The 20171-nt window shown below is 36.9% G+C and overlaps 1 protein-coding gene across 1 annotated transcript; it reads right to left on the reverse strand.

The window, feature by feature from the left end:
- Nucleotides 1–2159: 2159 nt before the first annotated feature.
- rsph1 (radial spoke head component 1) lies at nucleotides 2160–15873 on the reverse strand. The gene is made up of 8 exons (XM_088913479.1): nucleotides 15735–15873; nucleotides 15184–15297; nucleotides 11017–11122; nucleotides 10766–10856; nucleotides 10012–10147; nucleotides 8562–8633; nucleotides 4874–4994; nucleotides 2160–3733 (listed from the first exon to the last, which is right to left on the reverse strand). Exons 1-8 carry the CDS (start codon nucleotides 15786–15788, stop codon nucleotides 3567–3569), a joined length of 861 nt encoding a protein of 286 aa, XP_088769605.1. The 5' UTR covers nucleotides 15789–15873; the 3' UTR covers nucleotides 2160–3566.
- Between the last annotated feature and the right edge of the window lie 4298 nt (nucleotides 15874–20171).

Genomic DNA, 20171 nt, shown 5'->3' on the forward strand with positions numbered 1-20171 from the left:
GATAAAATTGCTGGCTCTGAAGAGTGAACATTAAAATCACTGAGAGAGAGAATAATATTAATGCGGATTCTAAACAATGCAATACTTTTTTTTTATACGGAAATAATACAAGAACAAATGGTATGTGAGATAAAGAACAGAGCAAAATAGGAAATGTGCTAAATTAATATTTCTTGCAGGTTTTTACAAATGTCGATAATGTGTCAAGGGTTATAAGAGCAACTCCATCAATATTGAGTAGTTTTAGAATAAAACTTAAGTTATTATTGAATTGAGTTATTATTGTAAAAAGAGTTTTTAAAATATTAATTCTCCTTATCCCTGCATTGTTTTCCTGATTATACCTAAGAAAATTAATCATGTTATTCACAGACCGTTAACAAATATTTTCCAACTGTCAGAGTTTGGGAGCTGAGCCTACAGATTGGAGAAATGCTAATGTAACGCCAGTGTAGGGGGAACAAAACTGAACCAGGGAGCTCTCTAAGCCTTCTGTGACTGGTTGAATTATAAAAATGAATGTTGATCAACCTAGAATATTTACAAAATAATGGTTCTAGGAGTTAGGCAAGAGGCATTTAGAAAATTACGTTTTTATTTTATTTCAAGAGCACTATACTGGGGCATTAGGGCCCACATGGACTGCAAGGTGAGCACCCACTGCTGGCCCCACTAACACCTCTTCAAGTTCAAGTTTATTGTCATTATACTCATATACAGGTATATGGTATAACGAAATGCTATTTAGCTAGCTCTCAGACGATAAGTAGTACAAAAAAATGTAAGGTAGAGGTAGATTTCAATGTGTGTTTTGAGTTTTTGGTAAGAAAGAAGGCACTGTGAGGTTCAGATCATAGGTGAGAGGTGAGGTGAGAGTGAGAGAGTTTGATAGTGCGGGGGTAAAAACTGTCTCTGAGTCTGGTAGTCCGGGCCCAAATGCTCCGGTACTGTTTTCCAGATGGTAGAGGGTCATACAGTCTGTAGCTGGGGTGTGTGGGGTCTTTGATGATGCTTAGAGCTTTCCTCAAGCACCGTCTGTCATAAATGTCCTGTATAGATGAGAGGGCAACCCCAGTGATGGACTGGGCAGTTTTCACCACCTGCTGTAGGGCTTTGCGGTCAGCAATACTGCAGTTGTCATACCACACTGTGATGCAACCTGTCAGTGTGCTTTCTGTAGTGCATCTGTAAAAGTTAGTGAGGATCTGGGGACATATTTTAGCCTTCTTCAACCATCTTAGGAAGCACAGGCGCTGTTGCGCTTTCTTGATCAGACAGGTGGTGTTGAGAGACCATGTGAGGTCCTCGGTGATATGGCCACCAAGGAATTTGAAGTTACTGACCCTTTCCACTTCAGTCCCATTGATGTGGATAGGGGCATGTCCGTTTTGCAGTTTCCTGAAATCAACGATCAGGTCCTTGGTTTTGCTGACATTGAGGGTGAGGTTGTTGTCTTCACACCATGTCGTAAGGAGATTGTCCAGCAGCAACTTTTTTTTTTCCCAGGTGGTCTCCCATCCAGGTACTGACCAGGTGCACAGCTGCTTCAGTGGGTTACCAGATATGAGTTGCAGGGTGATATGGCTGCTAGTACTTAAGTACTTTTACAGTAAGTACTTAAGCTGGATACATCAAGATGTTAGTTGACTAGCAGCCAGCACAAGAAAAGTATTTTAAGCCCATCTGTTCCTTTCAGTTTTTTTTAAAACAATGTTGAGTCACTAATGAAACAGTATTTGTTAACACTATGAATAGCCCCAGAGATGGATGTGGTGAATATCGTTAGCAGGAAAGCATGCTTAGTAATTTTAATGCATAGACTACACCCAAATGTTCAGTAACTTATTCTGTTTCCTAGTGCCTTCTGTGTCAGATAGCCCTGATGTCCAGTACACAGGAAAATAGATAGTTAGAGGTTCAATACTGGATCTATCACTGTTGCCAATATAACCTTGCTCAGAAAATTAAGCAGCCTGAGGCCTAATCCAGCAGTTTTCTAGCTACTATAGTACTTTTAAAAGTATTTACCCGCCTTGGACTTTTTCCCTTGGACTTTTTTATTGTGTTAAAGCATGGAACCATGATGTATTTAACTGAGAATCTGTGCCACTCATTAACACAAAGTACTCTATAATGTCAAAGTGAAAAAAATCCAGACATTTTATTAAATTAATTTTATTTTCTCATGTATCTTACAGTATATATCTATCTCATAAATCCATGACCCAAATTATTTTTCTAAATTTTGAAGATTACTTAAAGCTGCTAACTTTTTTCATCGTATGTCATTAATTGTTAATGTGTTCATGTTGTTTTAAATGTACTAAACACATCAATTTCCCTTTGGGATCAATAAAGTCTTATCTATCTATCTACTATGTATTGTGTTATGTCTTTTACCTGCCAGAAAAGCACATTTCCCATCTGGGACAACAAAGGAGGTAAGAAAATTGGAGTTCTCTTAAGCACATTACTTTCTTAACTAATGAGTAACCTCCACTTATTCAAAGTTTGTAGAAACCGATGACGCAGGGTGACCTATAACATTTACTGGACTGGATCTCTGCTACTCCTAATCAGAAAACGTGCTTCAGTAATATATTTTGATTTACAAAAAAGCTTCTGAAAAGGACCCTTATAAAATGTTGATTCTTAAACAGAAATGATAGTTAATAAGTGATTAAATTTTCAAATGATACAAAATATCGGGGGAGTGGCAAACAGATAAAGCAGCAATGGATTTACTAAAATCATGGAAAATTACAAATGGTATATAAATTGAAATGTTGACAAGTACGAAGTGATCCACACAGGATGTAGAAACATAGACTATATACTGTATATATCACATAGATAATTCAGAACAACAGGAAGCTGCACTCAAAGGGGAGGTTATGTACTGTACAATATCCTATATGCTTATCAAGAGAATATTGTTTTATATACACATAGCAATGTGGATTTGAAATCGGTGAAAGTTCTTTCAAGCTTTACAATGGTTTAGTAAGACCTTATTTAGAATACCGTGCTTACTGTTGGACACCAAACCATTAAAAGAATAGCAATAGCCTTAGAAAGAGTTCAAAGAAAGCAACAATAATTATTGTTTAGAATTGATATACATGAAAAGATTAAGGTACTACAGCAACATCACATCAAAGCAAGACTTTTCAAAATATATGAACAGAAATAATTTACTTGTAAAATGCCAAGTATGTAATACAACAAAGACAATATAAATAATCATAATGTATTAATGCTCTCTGTTGTCTTATGTTTGCTTACATTTAATTTAAACATTTTGTAATTTAAACTGTGAGCCAACATGGATAAACAGATTATTTATCTTACTTAATAAATGTAACAATCCACTATTCAAAATGTAGAACAAATAAAATGTGCTTGTTTGAAACCCTTATTATGCTTTAAATCATTTTACTATTTTTACTTTGCTTTAAAAATGACAAAGTGTAGACCTAGTAAAAATATCTATTTATTCATGCCTAAAAGTACAGCTGTATAGTTTTTCATTTAGTGGCAGCAGTGTCTCTGACGTGCTGCAGCAGTCACTCCTCTACTTCTTCGGGGGCAGTAGATAATGCCTGAGTCCCCTCTGGCTCCACCTCAGGCTCTTTTCCCACTTCAGAAACCAGGTCTGTTTCCTCTTTATCCTCTGGTATAGTAGGCTTAGGCCCAGGGGCCTGTATTTCACTCTCTTTCACCTCCCCAGGTGCTGCATTGAATAAACAAACTGTAAATATTTCTACATTAAAAAGGTTCTACAGCAACCTTGTTCAAGATATTTAGAGGCCCCAGCCTCTGAACTAGCCATACCCAGCTTAGTAATGTAATCAAATATCCAGTAAGAACAACAACAATTTCCAGGATAATCACAAAGTACAGACCCATGTTGAACTGGACATGCTGATTCGCACATGTGTTCTTTTTCTTTCCAATCCTCTTCTGTTTGATTATTTCTTCTTCACTCTTAACACCATTTACTACCACACTGATTTAATTTATCATATGTCACTACTTTGCAAAGGGTCTGTAGGGATTGCTAAGAGAGTGAAGATAGGCAAGAGGAGAATGGTTTTGGCAATGCTAGGCAGGAACTAGAATAAGGAGCCAATGGTAGGACCGGAATAATGGAGTAGCATGGGCTGAGTGAGGAAGAATAAAAAAAAGCCAAGCAGCAGATGTCTGGAGCGGACAAATGACGTTGGCAGGAAACACTACAATTGTTTAGGCAGGAGACTGCCTAGGGCCTGGACTAGAACTTGTTCGGAAAAGGACAAGGAAGGAAAGAGCATGTTCTGAGAATGTTGCATAAGAAAAAGTGGCAACAATGTGCTAGACAAGAAATGTGTTGCAATGCTGAGGTTCTTGGAGAATAAGGAAAGGGGTGATGGAGTCAAGAGAAAAAGACCTCTCTAATGTCCACAGAGAGGAAAGAAAGGAACGGAGAACAAAGCAGGTCAGACTTTGAGAAAAGTTTAATATTATAGGACATCAGCCAAGAGGTGATGGTTGAGGAAGAGATACGGGAGCAGACAGAGTAAACAACAGAATGAAAAGAAAAGGATTTGAGCATTATCAACACCAAAACAATATGGAAAGCCATGGGAACAAGTGAGAGAACCCAAAGAACAGGAGTAGATGAATAAATTAGGGATAGATAAGAGTACGGACTATTTCTGTGTTATCAGAAATGTAGGAGGAGAAAAAAGTGTGAAGAGGAATAGATTGATCCACAGTGTATTAAGACAGAGGCAGCACAACATGAGTTAATTTGTTACAATCAATAACACAGAAGTGTAGTTTATGTTGAGTGTGCCAAGTAAAAACCAGAATGGAAAGAGTCGATGCCCACCTGCTGGCTGCTTCTTCAGTTCCTCGACTGGAGTCCAGAGAGTCATGGCAGTCACTTTGTCTGCCTTCCACTTCAGTACAGTGGCACTGATGGGATCCTCATCTTCCCCTTCACCTTTATCCTGGAACAGGAAACAGACCACTTTTGCTCTTTGAAGAATGTCAAACCAAGAAAATAATGCAACCAAGAGGAAACCATTCATCCTCTACTGCTTGTTTGGTTACTAGTAACTTAATGACCAAGGAATCCCATGTTCTTAAAGCATGCCACAATGACAGCTTTAACCATTTTTCTGTTTGTAAAGAAGTGTCTCTCCTATTATCTGTGCACAATGCTACTGAGCTTATTTTCCATATAAACTTGTGTAATCAATCACAGTATCCCATGGATTGTCTTTCTCAATACCTTTCACAATTCTGAATTTTCAATTAAGTCAACAAAGACAGCTTTCAGAAATCTTTACACACTTATAGGATTTTTAAAATTTTAAGCTTTTTGTGCCAGTACTCTGCTTCTTCTTACCCTAAATACTAATTATTCACAATATTAGCTTTTCATGTGTGTTGTGTCTTGCTAGATTTATACTTTTAAAATTTTATTGTGACATTCAGAAAATTAGAAACAACCTTACCTCTGAAACAAACAAAAATTACACATTACTGTTGTTTTAAGAATATGTTTCTGTAAACTGCTGCCATTATTAGTTCCAGAGGTGACAATGCGCAGTATGCCCAGACCATGACACTACCCCTGTGATGCTTAATAATTTGCTTAAAACTTGGTGGAGGTATGTCATCTTTGGAACTAATGATGGCAGCAGAATTACTTTTAGTTTACAGAAACATTTTGTTTGCTTATGTGCTTTCATAACTATTCAACAGTGTTTCATCATGCATAATCATGCAGCATGATAATGACCTTATTGTAGAAACAAGAACAAGCAGTACTGGCTGCGGGAATATAGGCAAACAGAACGGAATAGGCACAGTGGGCAATACGTCATGCTTCACGCATATAAAATCAAAACAGCAATCTTAAGTAATACCTTAAGATTAATAGTTCATAGTTCATAGTTAATAACTCACTATGAACCCTATTCACAAAGACTAAGCACAAAGGTTATTTTAAAATAAGATTCTGTTTTGATCTTCATGTCAGTGTAAAAATGACCTAGTATTTTAGATTATTGCTAACTTAAGGAAAAGATTATAATAATTCCTGGGGAGATTCCTGGCCAATTCCTTGGCGAGAGTTACTGGTAAACAAGTAAATTACCAGAGCTTGAAAAGCCACTGTTGTAACAAAACATACTGTTACAAGTTCTCTCATATTGCTACTTCTGAATAAAAAGAATGTGCTAACAAGTTTCAAGAAGTCATAGAAATTATTGAAAAATCAGTCATATTGCCTTACTGTCAGAAAATGTGAAACTTTTTAAAAATACGTAGGGAATGGTAAAGATAATTCCTTACATTTATATAGCACTTTTTTGGACACTACACACAAAGAGCTCTACAGGGAATGGGGACTCCCTTCCACCACTAATATGTAACACTGCCATGATTGGTAAAGTTTTGCCAGGATACTTGAGTAACACACCTACTCTTTTGAAGAAACACCCTCAGAGTTATCCCAAATATTACTGATAAAAGCTTAAAATTATTTAACATTTTTTTTTGTGAAAATAGTTCAGTTTACAGTGCAGCTGGAATAAAGCCAGAAGAAATAAAGATATGAAAAAACTGAGTATGAGCAGTATATACTATTTTTTTTCCATTTCAGATTTCTAGCTTTCCGGTTTTCTGAAACAGACAAGAGGTTAGAAATCTAATTCAGCCTGTTCTCTGTGAATAGGGCCAAAGCATGAGCCCGAAAGATAAAGCACTCCTGTCAAGCAGAGCTATAATTACATCTGTGCTTTCAAGAGAAGACAAAAACACAACCAAATGTGACACCCTAATCCAGACAGCAGTGCACCTCAGCTCCTTCTGCCCCAGCGAGGAAATAAACCTCAATTCCAATTTGAGCAGTATGGGAATGTACCGATTCTTTTTATTGATAAAATACATAGACCTAGATCAAAGCTATTGCTGTCCACAAGCACTGCGACTGCCATACAAGTTTGACTCCTTCAAAAGAGCACAGGTATCATGTAATATATTACCTTGTGTGCTTCTAGTATACTTTTTTTCACCTTTCTTGTAAACTCACTTTAGTGTTTTTAAATGATTGATTTTTTAAGGAGCTGTATAAAATAGTTTACTATTACTGAGGTGAGCACATTTAGGTAACTATAGTATGTGAAATTATCCTCTAAGATCTCTAGTCTTATTTATATATTGTACAGTATCTCATAGTTTTCTTCAGGCAGCTCCATTTACTTCCTTTGCTGAAGAGTACTTTAGGGTCACTGTAGTTTTCCTACCTTGTTTTTTTAATATCTAGAAAATCTTCGTTCCCCAAAAAAAACAGCTTCTTACTTATAAAGCAAAATTAAAGTGGCTGAAAAGCAAAATTAAATCTCAGACTGCCATGCAAGATACTTCAACAATTTGCATTATTCTACACTTTTCACTTTTTCTTTCTTTATGAAAAAAGTCAGTTCTGTGGTGATATTCTATTGTAATTTTAGCATTTTTGTTTTGACAGTTAATCTGCAGAGATTGTACTGCAGAGAGTGAAGTAAGCTTTTTATTTGCCTGTATCTGTAAAGATAAAAAGAAATGATTTAATGAGAGGTACAGTAACTGCTGAAATTAACCAAGTACTGTAGATTTGGCTGTTAAATGTGAGGGATTACATACTATATACTGTACAATCTGGGCTGATCCTTTGTCACGCATTCCGCACGGGCCTCTGACCAGTCTCACATTCCCACGCGCACTGTCTTTAACAAACGTTCACACTGCAACTAATTTACCTATCACTATTCACTCCCATCACTATTTCAGTTCCCCTTTTTTCTCACTTCCCCATTCACTATTGCAGATTCTCCTCGAGCTCCCTAGTCCGCGTTTTTTTTTCTTTCTGTCTAATCGTTATCAGACCCTCTTGCTTGTCCCCTCGATTACAATTTAGTCTTATGATTCAGATTGTTATTCTCCTGCTGTCTCAACCATTATCAGACCTTCTTGCTTGTTTCCTGGATTTCGTCTTAGCCTAGTGATTTGGATTGTAATTCTCTCTCTCTTCTGAGTCCTGCACAGGATCCATACTCCCTTTCCTGCCTCCTGTTACATCCTTACCATTCTACCTAGAATTGTTTTCAGCAGATGATTTTGATCAATGTGAATTAAAGACACCTAAATTAACTTACTGATGTCACCTCCATCCTTCAAAAACGAGATTATTTTATCAATCGGGGAAGATTACAAAACCTATTGAATGAAATGAAAAATTTCAGATTCAGCCTAAAAAGAAATACAGCCTGTTACATTTTTATCATTTTTTAAATAATTTAACACTGCACTGAATTCTGATGCATAAACTGTAAGGTGAACGTTAATTAACACTAATTAACACAGTGTTAATTAACACTCACAACGTTGAATGTTGAAATGATTGCCCTTCGTGTGAATGAGGGGCACCCTTTTGGAGTCCACTGCACGTTTTTAGGCAAATAGTGTGGATGCTGTCAATACAGAATAGGACAACAATGAACAGTTCTACTATTGGTGCTTCTGCCTACCTGCTCCACATGTAGAAACTCTCCATGCTGCTCACAGCCAATGTCAAAGACATACTTCCCAGTTCCAAAAGGCTAGAAACAAAGCAAAGCCATGTTAATAAATACTGTGAATTAGGTACATTTTCACTTCTTCATCTTCTACTGTTTAAGTAGTGCCAATGTAAGGGGTACACATCCAACCTATTTAAAAAAAAATGTATATCCTTTCTAACATCTACTTTTCCTGGGTTAGTACAATTTAGGCAGTGCAATCCCACATAATCCCACACTAGGCTTCTGCAAAATTTTAAATATGTAAATGGATGTATCTCAAGATACGATGAAGCCAGGAGTGACACCAGTTATTCAGGCAGGCATATATATTTTTGGGGGGTGGGAGTACATTTTCTCCTAGAAATGTCATTTGACACAACTTGAAATGTGTATTTTTTGCTTACATTAATCTTAATCAAAAACAGTGTAGTTTTAATGCTGTACTACTTCTTAAGGACTGATCTCATGAGATCGCAGAAGCTCAGCACGACTGGGCCCAAACAGTATCCTTTGACACTGTTAACAAGAATATGGGAGCTAACCCTAGTGCCCAAATTAAATTCTCATCTAGGTTTGCACACTCTGGCCTATATAAAAATTTGGTTGATCTGCAGGGGAAGTACAGTAGATCAAATGGGGCTACAGAATGGCTACCATGAACTTGAGTGTGTGGTACATTTCACCAGATGATGACATGGATCTCTTCCTATATGTAAAGTGCTATGTAAATCATTGATTAAGTAATAATTATAATTGATCTTCTAGGAAAACCTTGGCTGCTGCTGAACTAGATGGTGGATATTTTTGCCCCCAGACAACACATTTTAGAACAAAGGTCCTGATTACATGTGGTCAATAAAGATCACACAGAACAATTTAAGAGTAGGGGTGCTAATCCTGAACTACACTTCTCTACACTTGGCTACACTTAGATTCAGCCTTTCTTAATTTCACCTACATTTCCCCATCTAGTTTAATTGCCCAGTAATCTCACACTTCTCCATATTATGATAATAAAACCATCTTATTATCCTTTGGTGTTAAAAGTACTAAGAACTGAAATTAATTTAAAAATTCTCAAGGATAGGCATAGTTGGAATGAAGAGTATGAAGAACATTTCATCTTCACCAGATTTTAATCCCTAATGGAAAGTCTAGTTCAATCCTATATACCATCTTCAACAATCTGATCTGAAGGCAATCCTGCTCTAAAAATAGACTGGAATTAGGTTCAATCTTTCTCAGAACTATGATGAGTACACAACATGTACACAGTTTAACTGTTTTTGTGTCAGGGAGAACCCCGGGTTTTATTCAATGGGGGTTCACAGTATTTTCATCAATAACTGTATGATACAAAATATTTTGTGTAATTAAATATTAAAATGTCAACATTTGAGTCTGACTCGCAACTTGCATTGCTGTTGACGAAGTTTCCTTGAAATCGGTGGTTAAGGTGGATGCATTCTCCTGCTCCCTCCTGTTTGCCCATCGCCCAGGTGCCAACATACTTTGATCCTGTATCTGCATAGGTGTACACACCCTGCCCATGCCTGAAAAGGAAAAAATGAAAGAAATGAGCACGTTTGCTTGTTTCCACTTCAACTTCCACATCTGCATAGATGATATGGAACTATATGCGTAAACTTCATTTTGATAAAGTGTTGAAAGGTTAAGGGATTGGTGCAGCAGTTTAAATATTGCTTATCCTTCTGTACTTAAGGGGTTACTGAGAACAATATCTGAAAATTGCAATATCAATACTAACTGCACTGTTCACTTCTTCCCTGTATAAATACTGTCTCACTTTTTAGTTTTAGCACACAACAGCTATTTTTTTTAAATTAAGCATATAAAAATATCAAATGCCTAGAAATGTCATAATCCAGATATTCCAGGCAACAACTGTCTTATTTTCAAGTGGTGTCACCCCCAAAAAGCAGTGCAAAGGATTTAATTCTGTAACCTTAACAGGATTTAATTACTACCCTTTAAGTAGACTAAATTAGATTTCATAATTAAAAAAACAGTATTTGCACCCAAAATTATCCTGCAACCCTTCTATAATCCTCCAGAACATCAGTGAAATTAAGAATGTAATAAGTAGCAATATGCAGCATGAGATAATCAGAAATTTGGAAACCCTGTTTTTACAAGTCAGAAAAATATACCTTTGATGATTCATCCACTCTCCATCATATGTGTCTCCATTTGTGTACGTGTACACTCCATGACCTTGCCTCTGATCATCAACCCAGCCACCTGTGAGGGACCAACAGGTATATAAGAAACTTCAAAGTGTTAGCATGATAAATAAAAAAATAAAACCACACAGAGTGGTACTATATATATGTGTACTTTACTTAATGTTTCCCCAAAAATATTTCACAAATTTTACATTGCAAACTAGGAAAATGCTAACCTTCATATTTTGATCCATCAGGGTAGTAGAAAGTACCTTGTCCATGCTTCTTATTCATGTAATATTCACCAATGTAACGAGCACCATTTTTAAACCTATAGGTTCCCTGTAACACAATAAGCGGGATAAGATTTAGATTGTCCTCTCCTACAGCGGTACAGTTATCACATGAGGGGGAGAAAGAGAGCTGAAGATTAAAAAAAAAGAACAAATAATACCAAATGACTTTGTAGGGAATTACAGTATGCAAATACAAATATTTCAGATAAGACATTAGAATAATCAAAGATTTCTTTTTGACAATGGTTCCTCATTTTACCTGTCCACTTACTCTCCATCTGTGTTCCTTTACAGGGATTCCAGGATTCTTATTCCAGAATGATATGAAAATGAAACCGAAATTATCCTTCAACTACTGTATGTTCTCACCTTCCCCCAACTCTCAATGATCAATTCATTACTTCATTCATTTACAGATTTCTGGGTTTTAAACGTCTTCTGGAAATCATGTCCCAGATTTCCATATCATCGAACAAACTTTCTCACTTCCTACACCCATTCTCACATATTATTGCTTTTGTCCTTCTTACTCAACCTCTCAACAACACGCCTTCTCCCCACCTCTTTCTCTCTTTCTTCCACACACCTGAGGAAGTCCAACAGCCAAAATATTCTTTCTATTTTTCAGCATTGAATTGAAATCACCCTGCTCACACATGTATGCAGTTTGACACTCAAGACTGACACTTGTACTCACAGTTTGACTTGGGAGACACCAAGGCACTTCAGTGTGCTTCAAAAGCAGATAGAACAAAAAGCTTTAAAAACTTGATTTAGGAAATGATTCCAGGGTTGGAGCAATGAAAATCTGTGCTTAATGTCCAAATTCAGCAAATGTTTAACACTGACCACCTATTCACTTTAAAGCCCAATGCAAAAAGATGCTTTCAAATAACACTGTTATAACAGTAACACTGTTCAGCAGTTTGCATAGTCTCATCACTGACATGAACAGAGAACAATTTTTCCTTATAAAATGTAAAGTAAAAGAATTAGCAACTTTCATCTCAGCTGAGATAAAGCCTAATTTACAAATGACCAATATGCACCTTTAAAACAGTTTTACAAACCTGTTCTGTTTATGTGCCCTGTTAAACATGGAGACAGATGCTCGCCTACATTAATTATTCAAACACACAGTTTTGGAGGCACAAATATGATAAAGATCGCCATGAGCATTCATAGGCTACTTAGCAGCAGCTTTTACAAGCCATGGGTGAAGGCTAAAGAACAATCTAGTAGAACAGTGTGAGGATTAAAACTTAATTTAAAAAGATATAAAAAGGGTAGGCTTTCAACATTTATTTGCCGAGAGTCTTTACTGCAGACTTAACTCAGCATGAAATGAGCTCTTTGGAGATGTCTCTGCTATCAAATGTTTAGCTACTAGAGAAATAATATGGTCTTCTGTATTATAACAGGTTCATGTTGTTAGTGTTTCCTGGAGAAAAGTAAGGAAAAAAGTGGCAAGATCTCTGGCAGTCATCTAAAGCAATATTGGCATTTAAGCACTGGAGCAGGAGAACAGGAGGAAATCATCAGCATCACAGCTGGCACCGCTGGTCACGCAAGTGGACAGCACAGTCCACCCACAACAGCTGCCAGGTGGGCTGGATATTTTCACTTCCATCTCTTGCAAGGTCTCGTAACATTTTGAGTCAAGGGAAAAAGGACAGAAAAGTCTTTCATTTTATTTACGCAAATTGTATTGTAACCTGAATAGCTTAATAATGAAAGATTTCTCATTTTATATCAGGGTCCATTCAACTAAGTCAGCCCAATTGTTGTTACAGATCATATTCTTTGTGGCTACTGATGTCCCCATTTTTACCAATTTTACTATAATTTTATCAATATCCTGCACCTATCCTGACATTACACCTCTTAGTGTCATACCTCTATACCTGTTTTGCTTTATTGTAACTAGTGAAAATAGCACAAATGCCACTTGGGGGTCAAGTGTTGTTGTGGTAGAACAAGTTACTTATATAGCCATCGTATAGTTTACAGAGAACCGTATTTATACCATTATATTATAAATATGGAAACTCCAAAGTTGAACTTTGACTCCATTTTGAAAATAATGTTCTGACACACACTGTAATTTTGGTACAGGGAAAATAATGTACAACTTGTACACATAACTACTATTACAGGATGTCACAGGAAACAAAAATGTCAAAGCTCCCATGAGCCTCATGAACGTCTTGAAAATGTCATGATCAATTACAACACATCTAACTACAGCTCTTCAAACATATCCCAACGTACTAAAGTGTCTGCATCCCGAGAACAATAGTTGTAAAACAGAACACCACGAAATCTGTGTTACGTGCAGGGTTTACATTTTAATGTGTAATTAATTTACTTTAGTTTCCTGGAGAATGTTCTAACTTTCCCAGGAGCTCAGTACACTTCAGCTGCTTTCTAATCAACACAGGCTTGGGCGCTCTCATTGTCCTCCCACTGTCTAACACAACAGCAGTGAATCTAAGAATCTATGAGAGTCCTAAGGAAGAACAATGCATGAAGAGGTGGTCTGAAGCTTAAATAAACAGTCCAAAGATAACTACTTCAAATGCACTTTAGTTTAACAGCTTCAAAACTCAAGAGACCCCAGTCACTCTGGCAACCGTTATCCCCTAGTCTTCCTATTTATTTACACTGGGGGCTGTGATGTCTTATGGAGAGAAGCTTTTCATACTGGCAGCCACAACCAGCCTTTCCAGAAAGTTCCTTCCCACCATGTGGCAAGAGATTCCTTTCTAATCTGTAGGCACCAGTCTTCTGACAACAGCCCCCAAGGTCTGAGTCCAAGGCAACACAGCATCTGATGCAAAGCCACCTCCCTATTCTCACACACCCAGGACAGCTATGAATATAGAGCAGGCCAGAGGGAACACAGGCTGGCAACATAACAGGCATTAAGACAGGAACATAATTACAGTGGCTTGCTCACTCCCTTCCAATGATGTCCATTTTTAAAAATTATGTATTTTAATAGTTTTTAAGGCGTGTATTTTTAATCAAATCTTGAAAACTAAAACCTATAGTGTACATGATTATTCAGAAAAGTTCAATATCAGCAAAAACTGAAAAGAAAAAAACAATAAAAACATACCGTTTGCATTATATGCACTGCCCTATGTAATTACTTGGTGGAATCACCTTTGGTAGCAAATACAGTTGTGAGTCTTTGCAGATAAGAAAGTCTGTACCAATGTTGCGCACCGAATTTTTCAGTCTTCATTCATTCTTCTTTGCAAATCTGCTCAAGCTCTATGACGTTGTTTGGGGACCTGCTGAAAGGTGAATTCTTTCCCAGTTTTAGGTCTGTGCATTCCAGGGTGCAGTTGGTAGAGAATCATCTAAAAAAATGTACAGCTGTAATAGCCACTAAAACTGCATCCATCGAGTATTGACTCAGGGGAGAATAAATATGGGACATATTTTAGTTTTTAATTTTTCTTTGCAGTTTTTGCTTTCATTGAACTTTTTTCACCCAGAAATCTGTGTTCACATTTAAAATCTGAATAAAAATATTGGCTAATAGACAAAAAATGTTTATACTGTACACGGTACAGGACATCATTGGAAATGGATTATTACTGATAGAGGTTGAATGCTTTTGCAAGGTACTGAATATACCTTACAGCAAATAAGTCTGATAGTTTTATGATATTTAGGAAAATTTCTTTTTTTCATAAAGAAGTGCCTCCTTCTCTCAGTTTTTACTGGTGTCCTCTAGTAGTTCATGATCATTCTGAAGAATACCCCAGGGTAAAAGCCTTTAAGGATTCTGAATAGTTCAAGAATGTCCCCTCAAAGATTTCTCTGTTCAAGACTTAAAATGTTTGGTTCCTTCAGTCTGGCAGTGTAGGAAATTACCTTATACCCCAGAATGTATCTAGTTGCTCTTTCATTAATGGATTTCAGAGCATCAATTCTACCACTGTCCTATGACATTTTGTGACCCCCTCCATAAGGTTTATGCACAGTATATGTACTAATACTGTGTTTAACTTTTTATTCATTTTCACAATCAGGACACATTCTGTCACTGTACAAATATTAAATCTGAAAGGTTTACCATAGTTTTTTTTTTACCTGTCCATTCCTTTGTCCGTGTTCATACTGTCCTTGATAAGTATCCCCATTAGGCAGGACAGCCTTCCCCACTCCATGCCTCTCCCCGGCTTCATTGCGATCCCCTTCGTACTCCTTGGTCGCCAGGCATTGCAGACAATTAAGGAAGAGCAATTAGAAACGCTTATATGAAGAAAACGTGTTTCACAGGCGTACCTAAGAGAACAGGGCTTTCAGCTGCCGCCAGTTCAGCAATCCAGCCGTCCCGGCTGTATAGGTATTCATCCACATTCATCCACAACCCAAATGACTGCTTAGGTAGACTATTTTTAAATTTCATTAAACGTGAAAACACAGAACAAATGTAATACAGAAATAACTCATCTCATCTAGCTAAGGAATACATTTATTTAGTTTAGTTAGATTTATAAATTTCTTAATTTATTTTACTTTACAATCGAAGAAGTACAGGCCCTACTCGTACGTGCGTTTTGCTTTCAGGAGCTGAATTTAGAAAAATTCTACCAGTTAAATCTTACTATAAGAATAAACAAATATTAATTTCTACTAACCCCGAGATAGGGTCCCTGTTCTTCTTCAAATTCCTCGGATCCCACGTCCGACATAGCGCACAGCCCACCGGAGAGACTTTGCAGTCCCACAGAGATGGATACTAACTTACACCTCGGTAGCCTAGCAACCGCAAGCGTTTGTTTTGGTAATGGATTCCATGACAACTAGGAGAAGTTTCAATTCAGACCTCGCGGCCGCCGTACTAACCTAAACGCACAGGTTCGATTAAGTACGTGTTGTAGTGCGACTGTGTATAGAGGCTGTACTGTGAGAATTGTTTGACTCATTTGTTTAGTTTTTTAAATCAAAGTGATGACGACAGTTTCTTCGTTTACTTCATATACATGTGTGAGAGTTGTTTTTTTTTTCCTGGCCAAAACTAATTTTGACCTCACAGTCCTTTAGTTATTACTTCATGCATACTGTATGTATTCGTGATATGTATTCTGTTTGCTTTCAGGTATCACTCGGCAAATGTGGATAGAATGTAATGTTCCATGAGAAATGCATTAAAAGTGACTTGAGTTAAAAACAAACTTTACATTAGTAAGAGTAACAGCAAATGTTTATCCTGCAAGCATCCTCGCTACGGGTAGGTACAGTACTGGAGTTGTCAGCTGTCCCTGAAATGTCCAGACACTTCTCAGAATAGGGTTTTATAGGTGCCTCAGACTGAAATAAATTAAAGCAAACCTTTGTTAAATTTACATTGCTGCTTAATTACCTGATAAATGTCCTCTGAATGTGATAGCTTTACCAGATTTTTTTATATACGAACTGCAAAAATCACACAATTGTAATTCTACATACACAAATATTTACTTTTCACTTATGAATGCAATTGTTTTTTAATAAGTAGTACAATGCTACAGCATTATGGATTGGGCACAAACACTCATAGGGCTGTATTCCTTTTATTAAGTCGTAAGACTACATGTGACTTTTGAATGTGGTTGTCAGCTCACCTGGTATCTCAGTGATCAAAGAGCCCCAGTCAAGTCATCTTGAATGTATATCATAACATAATGTAAACAAGACAGGCCAGTTTGGCCCCAAAGCACACTGCTGGACTTAAACAAATGCAATTTCTGTACAGCTGTAGATTGAAGTATTGACACTCTCCATCCTGTCCATGGTCCAGGACCTGGCCTGTCCCCTGTCTTCCATTTTTATTTCCAAAACAGCTTTATTAGTAAAAATTAAGCATTTGATAAGTCTTTAAAAAACGTTTTAGTTCTTAAAAAGTAGGACATGGTTATAAATTAGCATGGACCAGATGTTGGGTTCACACAAATGGGAAAGTCTGCTTTTATACATATTACTATTTCTATTTTAGTAAATTCTCAATGAAATGGTTGAGCTACTGTATCTTCTAGAAGGCTTCCCCAACCATGGAGTGAGGAGATGGGCCATGTGCCTCACTGAACTTATCATACTGTATAGACAAACCTCTGGAAGTGCACTATAAATAGATGGTTTATTTTGTGTTATCAGTCATTTTTACAGACTGGTACTGCTGTGTGATTGAGTTTGTGACACCCGTTGTGTGTCTGGTGTCTGCACAGGCTGTCACTACCAGCCTTCCTACACTTTGGCATCTTCTGGCTGCACTTCGTGCTCTCTGGGTTCACTCCAAAGTCCATTGGTACAGACCTCCTGCCATTCCCCGTCGGAGCTGAGTCTCCTGCTCTCCAGCCTCACATCCACATGTTCATTAACATCCCAGTGGGCAGCCCATCCAGGTCAGCAAATCACCAATCAGTCTTCCATTTCACCTTTCTTTTTTCTCACAGTTCACACAAGTACTTTTCTCTCTCGCTTTTGTCTCACTTGTGCATGGACAGACAGGAAAAAAGACCTGTCCATCAGAAATTCTTTGCAAGAAACTCCCCAACGACCCTCTCCCTCCCCACCTCCTCCTGGCTCCTAGATGACACATGTTTTTCACCTGCTGTCTTCCTAAACACCATTCACTGATTCACATTGTTTGAATCAGGCACTTCAAACAATCAGACTTCTGCTTGAAATACAAGGATGTATTTCACTAGGCTGTTCCTCAGAGCCCCAGCAGAAAGTGTGGAGTTCATTCCAGCTGCATTTCACACGCCTCTGCGACACCCACAAGCTACAACACTTCCATGGCCACACCTGCACAAATTATCTTCAAGAGACCATGATCACACACTCACACAGCAGTCAAAGTGCTGCTTTTCTTGCACCTCTGCAGCAGGCAGCAATCAGGTACTAACCACTGTCCCCTGCACAGTGAAAACAAACACTTTAGCATTTCCACAGCACAAAAGTCATTCATGCTGGGTTCAGGAGAGTTCTCCATTGACATGCATTTCAGCTTTTAGAGGAGTGACATTCTACTCCCTTTCCAATCTGTGCTGTCTCTCTGCATCCCAGGGGAACCTGTGCAGTCTCTCTCTCTCGAGAGAGAGAGAGGTTAGACATGCCATAACTGATCAAGACATGAAATGGACACAGGCTGACATCCTCTCACAAGGACCTTGTTTTCTTTCAAACTAAGCACTGAATTAGTTAATTGATCTGATTCTTAGTTTAAGATTAAACTGATCTTCACCCACTGAATGAAGATGGGTATGAAACCCAAAGGTCTGCAAAAGCATTTTACTTACACCAAGAATTAAAAAATTCAGGAATACATCAGCTGGCTCATTTAGACAACATGAAACAGCATTCATCTATAATATACATATATAATTTATTATTATAAATGATTAGAAACATTTTTTTAATTTTTTAAATAATCTTCTGTCAATATCTATACAATTAATATGTTTAAGTTTCTCAAATGCATTAAAAAGTAAAAATACTTAAGTATTGAATATATTATAGCAATGAGGGAAATTAATCAAATTAATTTCAAAATTGATTTTAAGCTTACACCAAAAACATTAAAATCTTTATCATTGCTTTTTATACACCATGTGTAGTAAAACACAATGCAGGAACTGTAAAACCTTTACAAATGAAAAATAATTAAGCAGGAGCAATTAAGCAACATACAGAATCAGCTTAAAAACTAAGCCTTAAATTAATAAATACTCAGAACATAAATTGCAAATGACAGGCTTTTAAAAATACATCTTTGTTAACCGAATGAAAAGACCAGTAATTAAATACATATTCTGTTTATAGTGTTCGGCACACAATGCTACAAATTATTAAGTGCCAATTCTAAAGACCCTGTCAGATCTTACACTGTGTGTTTCAAATTTCCATTCAGTACAAATTGATTAGATAGTGCTTGTAATTGAGGTTGGAGGAGACAAGGCTGCTGACAAAAGTAATTGAGCAACTAAAAAAATACTCAGTTCTCAATGACCTTTTGTATATCAGTTCGTTGCTGGCTTAATTGGGCCAATTTAGCAGCTTCTCCAACTTTGTCAAGAAGAGAGAACTATCAAACCTGCAGACACACAGATGCAAGAGTATTTTTAAATGGATATTAATTGCCCTAAAATAACATTCCATTTGATCTGAAATGTATGTGTACAAATTTGTTTTTTTAACTCTTTGACCTAAAATGTAGACAGGAGCTGCTTCTGGCACTTCAGAAACATTTTGTGTGCCGGTGAAGCTATTTCATTATCTCTAAGCTTTAAAGTTTGGGACTTACTTATTTGTGCAACCAAACGTTGATGTTCATATTGCTTTGGGGTTGTACTGGCCAACAAAATATAAATATTAAATAAGACATCCACAACTATGAATCAGTCTGATGTACTTGTAAAACGTTTAACTCTCTTAATTTGCACCATAATTCAAAATACACTTTTCTTAATTAACATCTGTCACAGCTTAACTAAGCTACGTTTTGAAATTTGCCCCGACCCATATGAATCAAATTTACCGCTTGATCAAGGTGTTTATGAACCTGGTTATTTATTCCTTACTAGAAATGACGAAAGATTAAAATAATCCCGCCGCATTATCGAATTGTAGTATGTTAGATTTTAAAAACAAAATGTGAAAATATGTGTATTATATTTAAAATCAATTAATTAGACATTAATATAGATGTAAGAACAATCAATTCAAAGACATACAAACTATACTCTTGTAGTTTAAGAATTAACTTCTGAAGTCTAAAATAGGTTTTAATCCTGTCTATTATTTAAAACGTTACAAATGGTCACAATGAGGAAATACATTGTTCTCGTTAATATTGTAGGTATTATATTGCGTTGAACCTCAGTTGGAGGAGAATATATTGATAATTTGGAAAATTTAAGTCTAGTTGTGAACAGTATTTATGCAGTTTTGAAATAGTGACATCTGGAGTGCGTTGAAGCTCTCTCACGTATGCAATTAAAAAAGAAACAACCTGTTAGAAATTCGCCCTTCATGCATTTCTTTTTAAAATATGTTTCCTTGTCGCTTTGCCACACCAAAACAAGTAAAGTAAA

Source organism: Atractosteus spatula, chromosome 4 (genome assembly GCF_055471065.1).
Source record: "Atractosteus spatula isolate fAtrSpa1 chromosome 4, fAtrSpa1.hap1, whole genome shotgun sequence".
NCBI classification, from domain to species: Eukaryota; Metazoa; Chordata; class Actinopteri; order Semionotiformes; family Lepisosteidae; genus Atractosteus; species Atractosteus spatula.

What these genes read in the sequence shown, in the direction of transcription:
- rsph1 (XM_088913479.1), bottom strand. Translation starts at nt 15,788, where the DNA reads ATGTCGGACGTGGGATCCGAGGAATTTGAAGAAGAACAGGGACCCTAT. An exon ending in AACAGGGACCCTATCTCGGG is followed by an intron (nt 15,298 to 15,734) that starts GTTAGTAGAAAT and finishes CTGGCGACCAAG; the next exon opens with GAGTACGAAGGGGATCGCAA. An exon ending in GAAACTTCGTCAACAGCAAT is followed by an intron (nt 8,634 to 10,011) that starts GCAAGTTGCGAG and finishes CTTTGTTTCTAG; the next exon opens with CCTTTTGGAACTGGGAAGTA.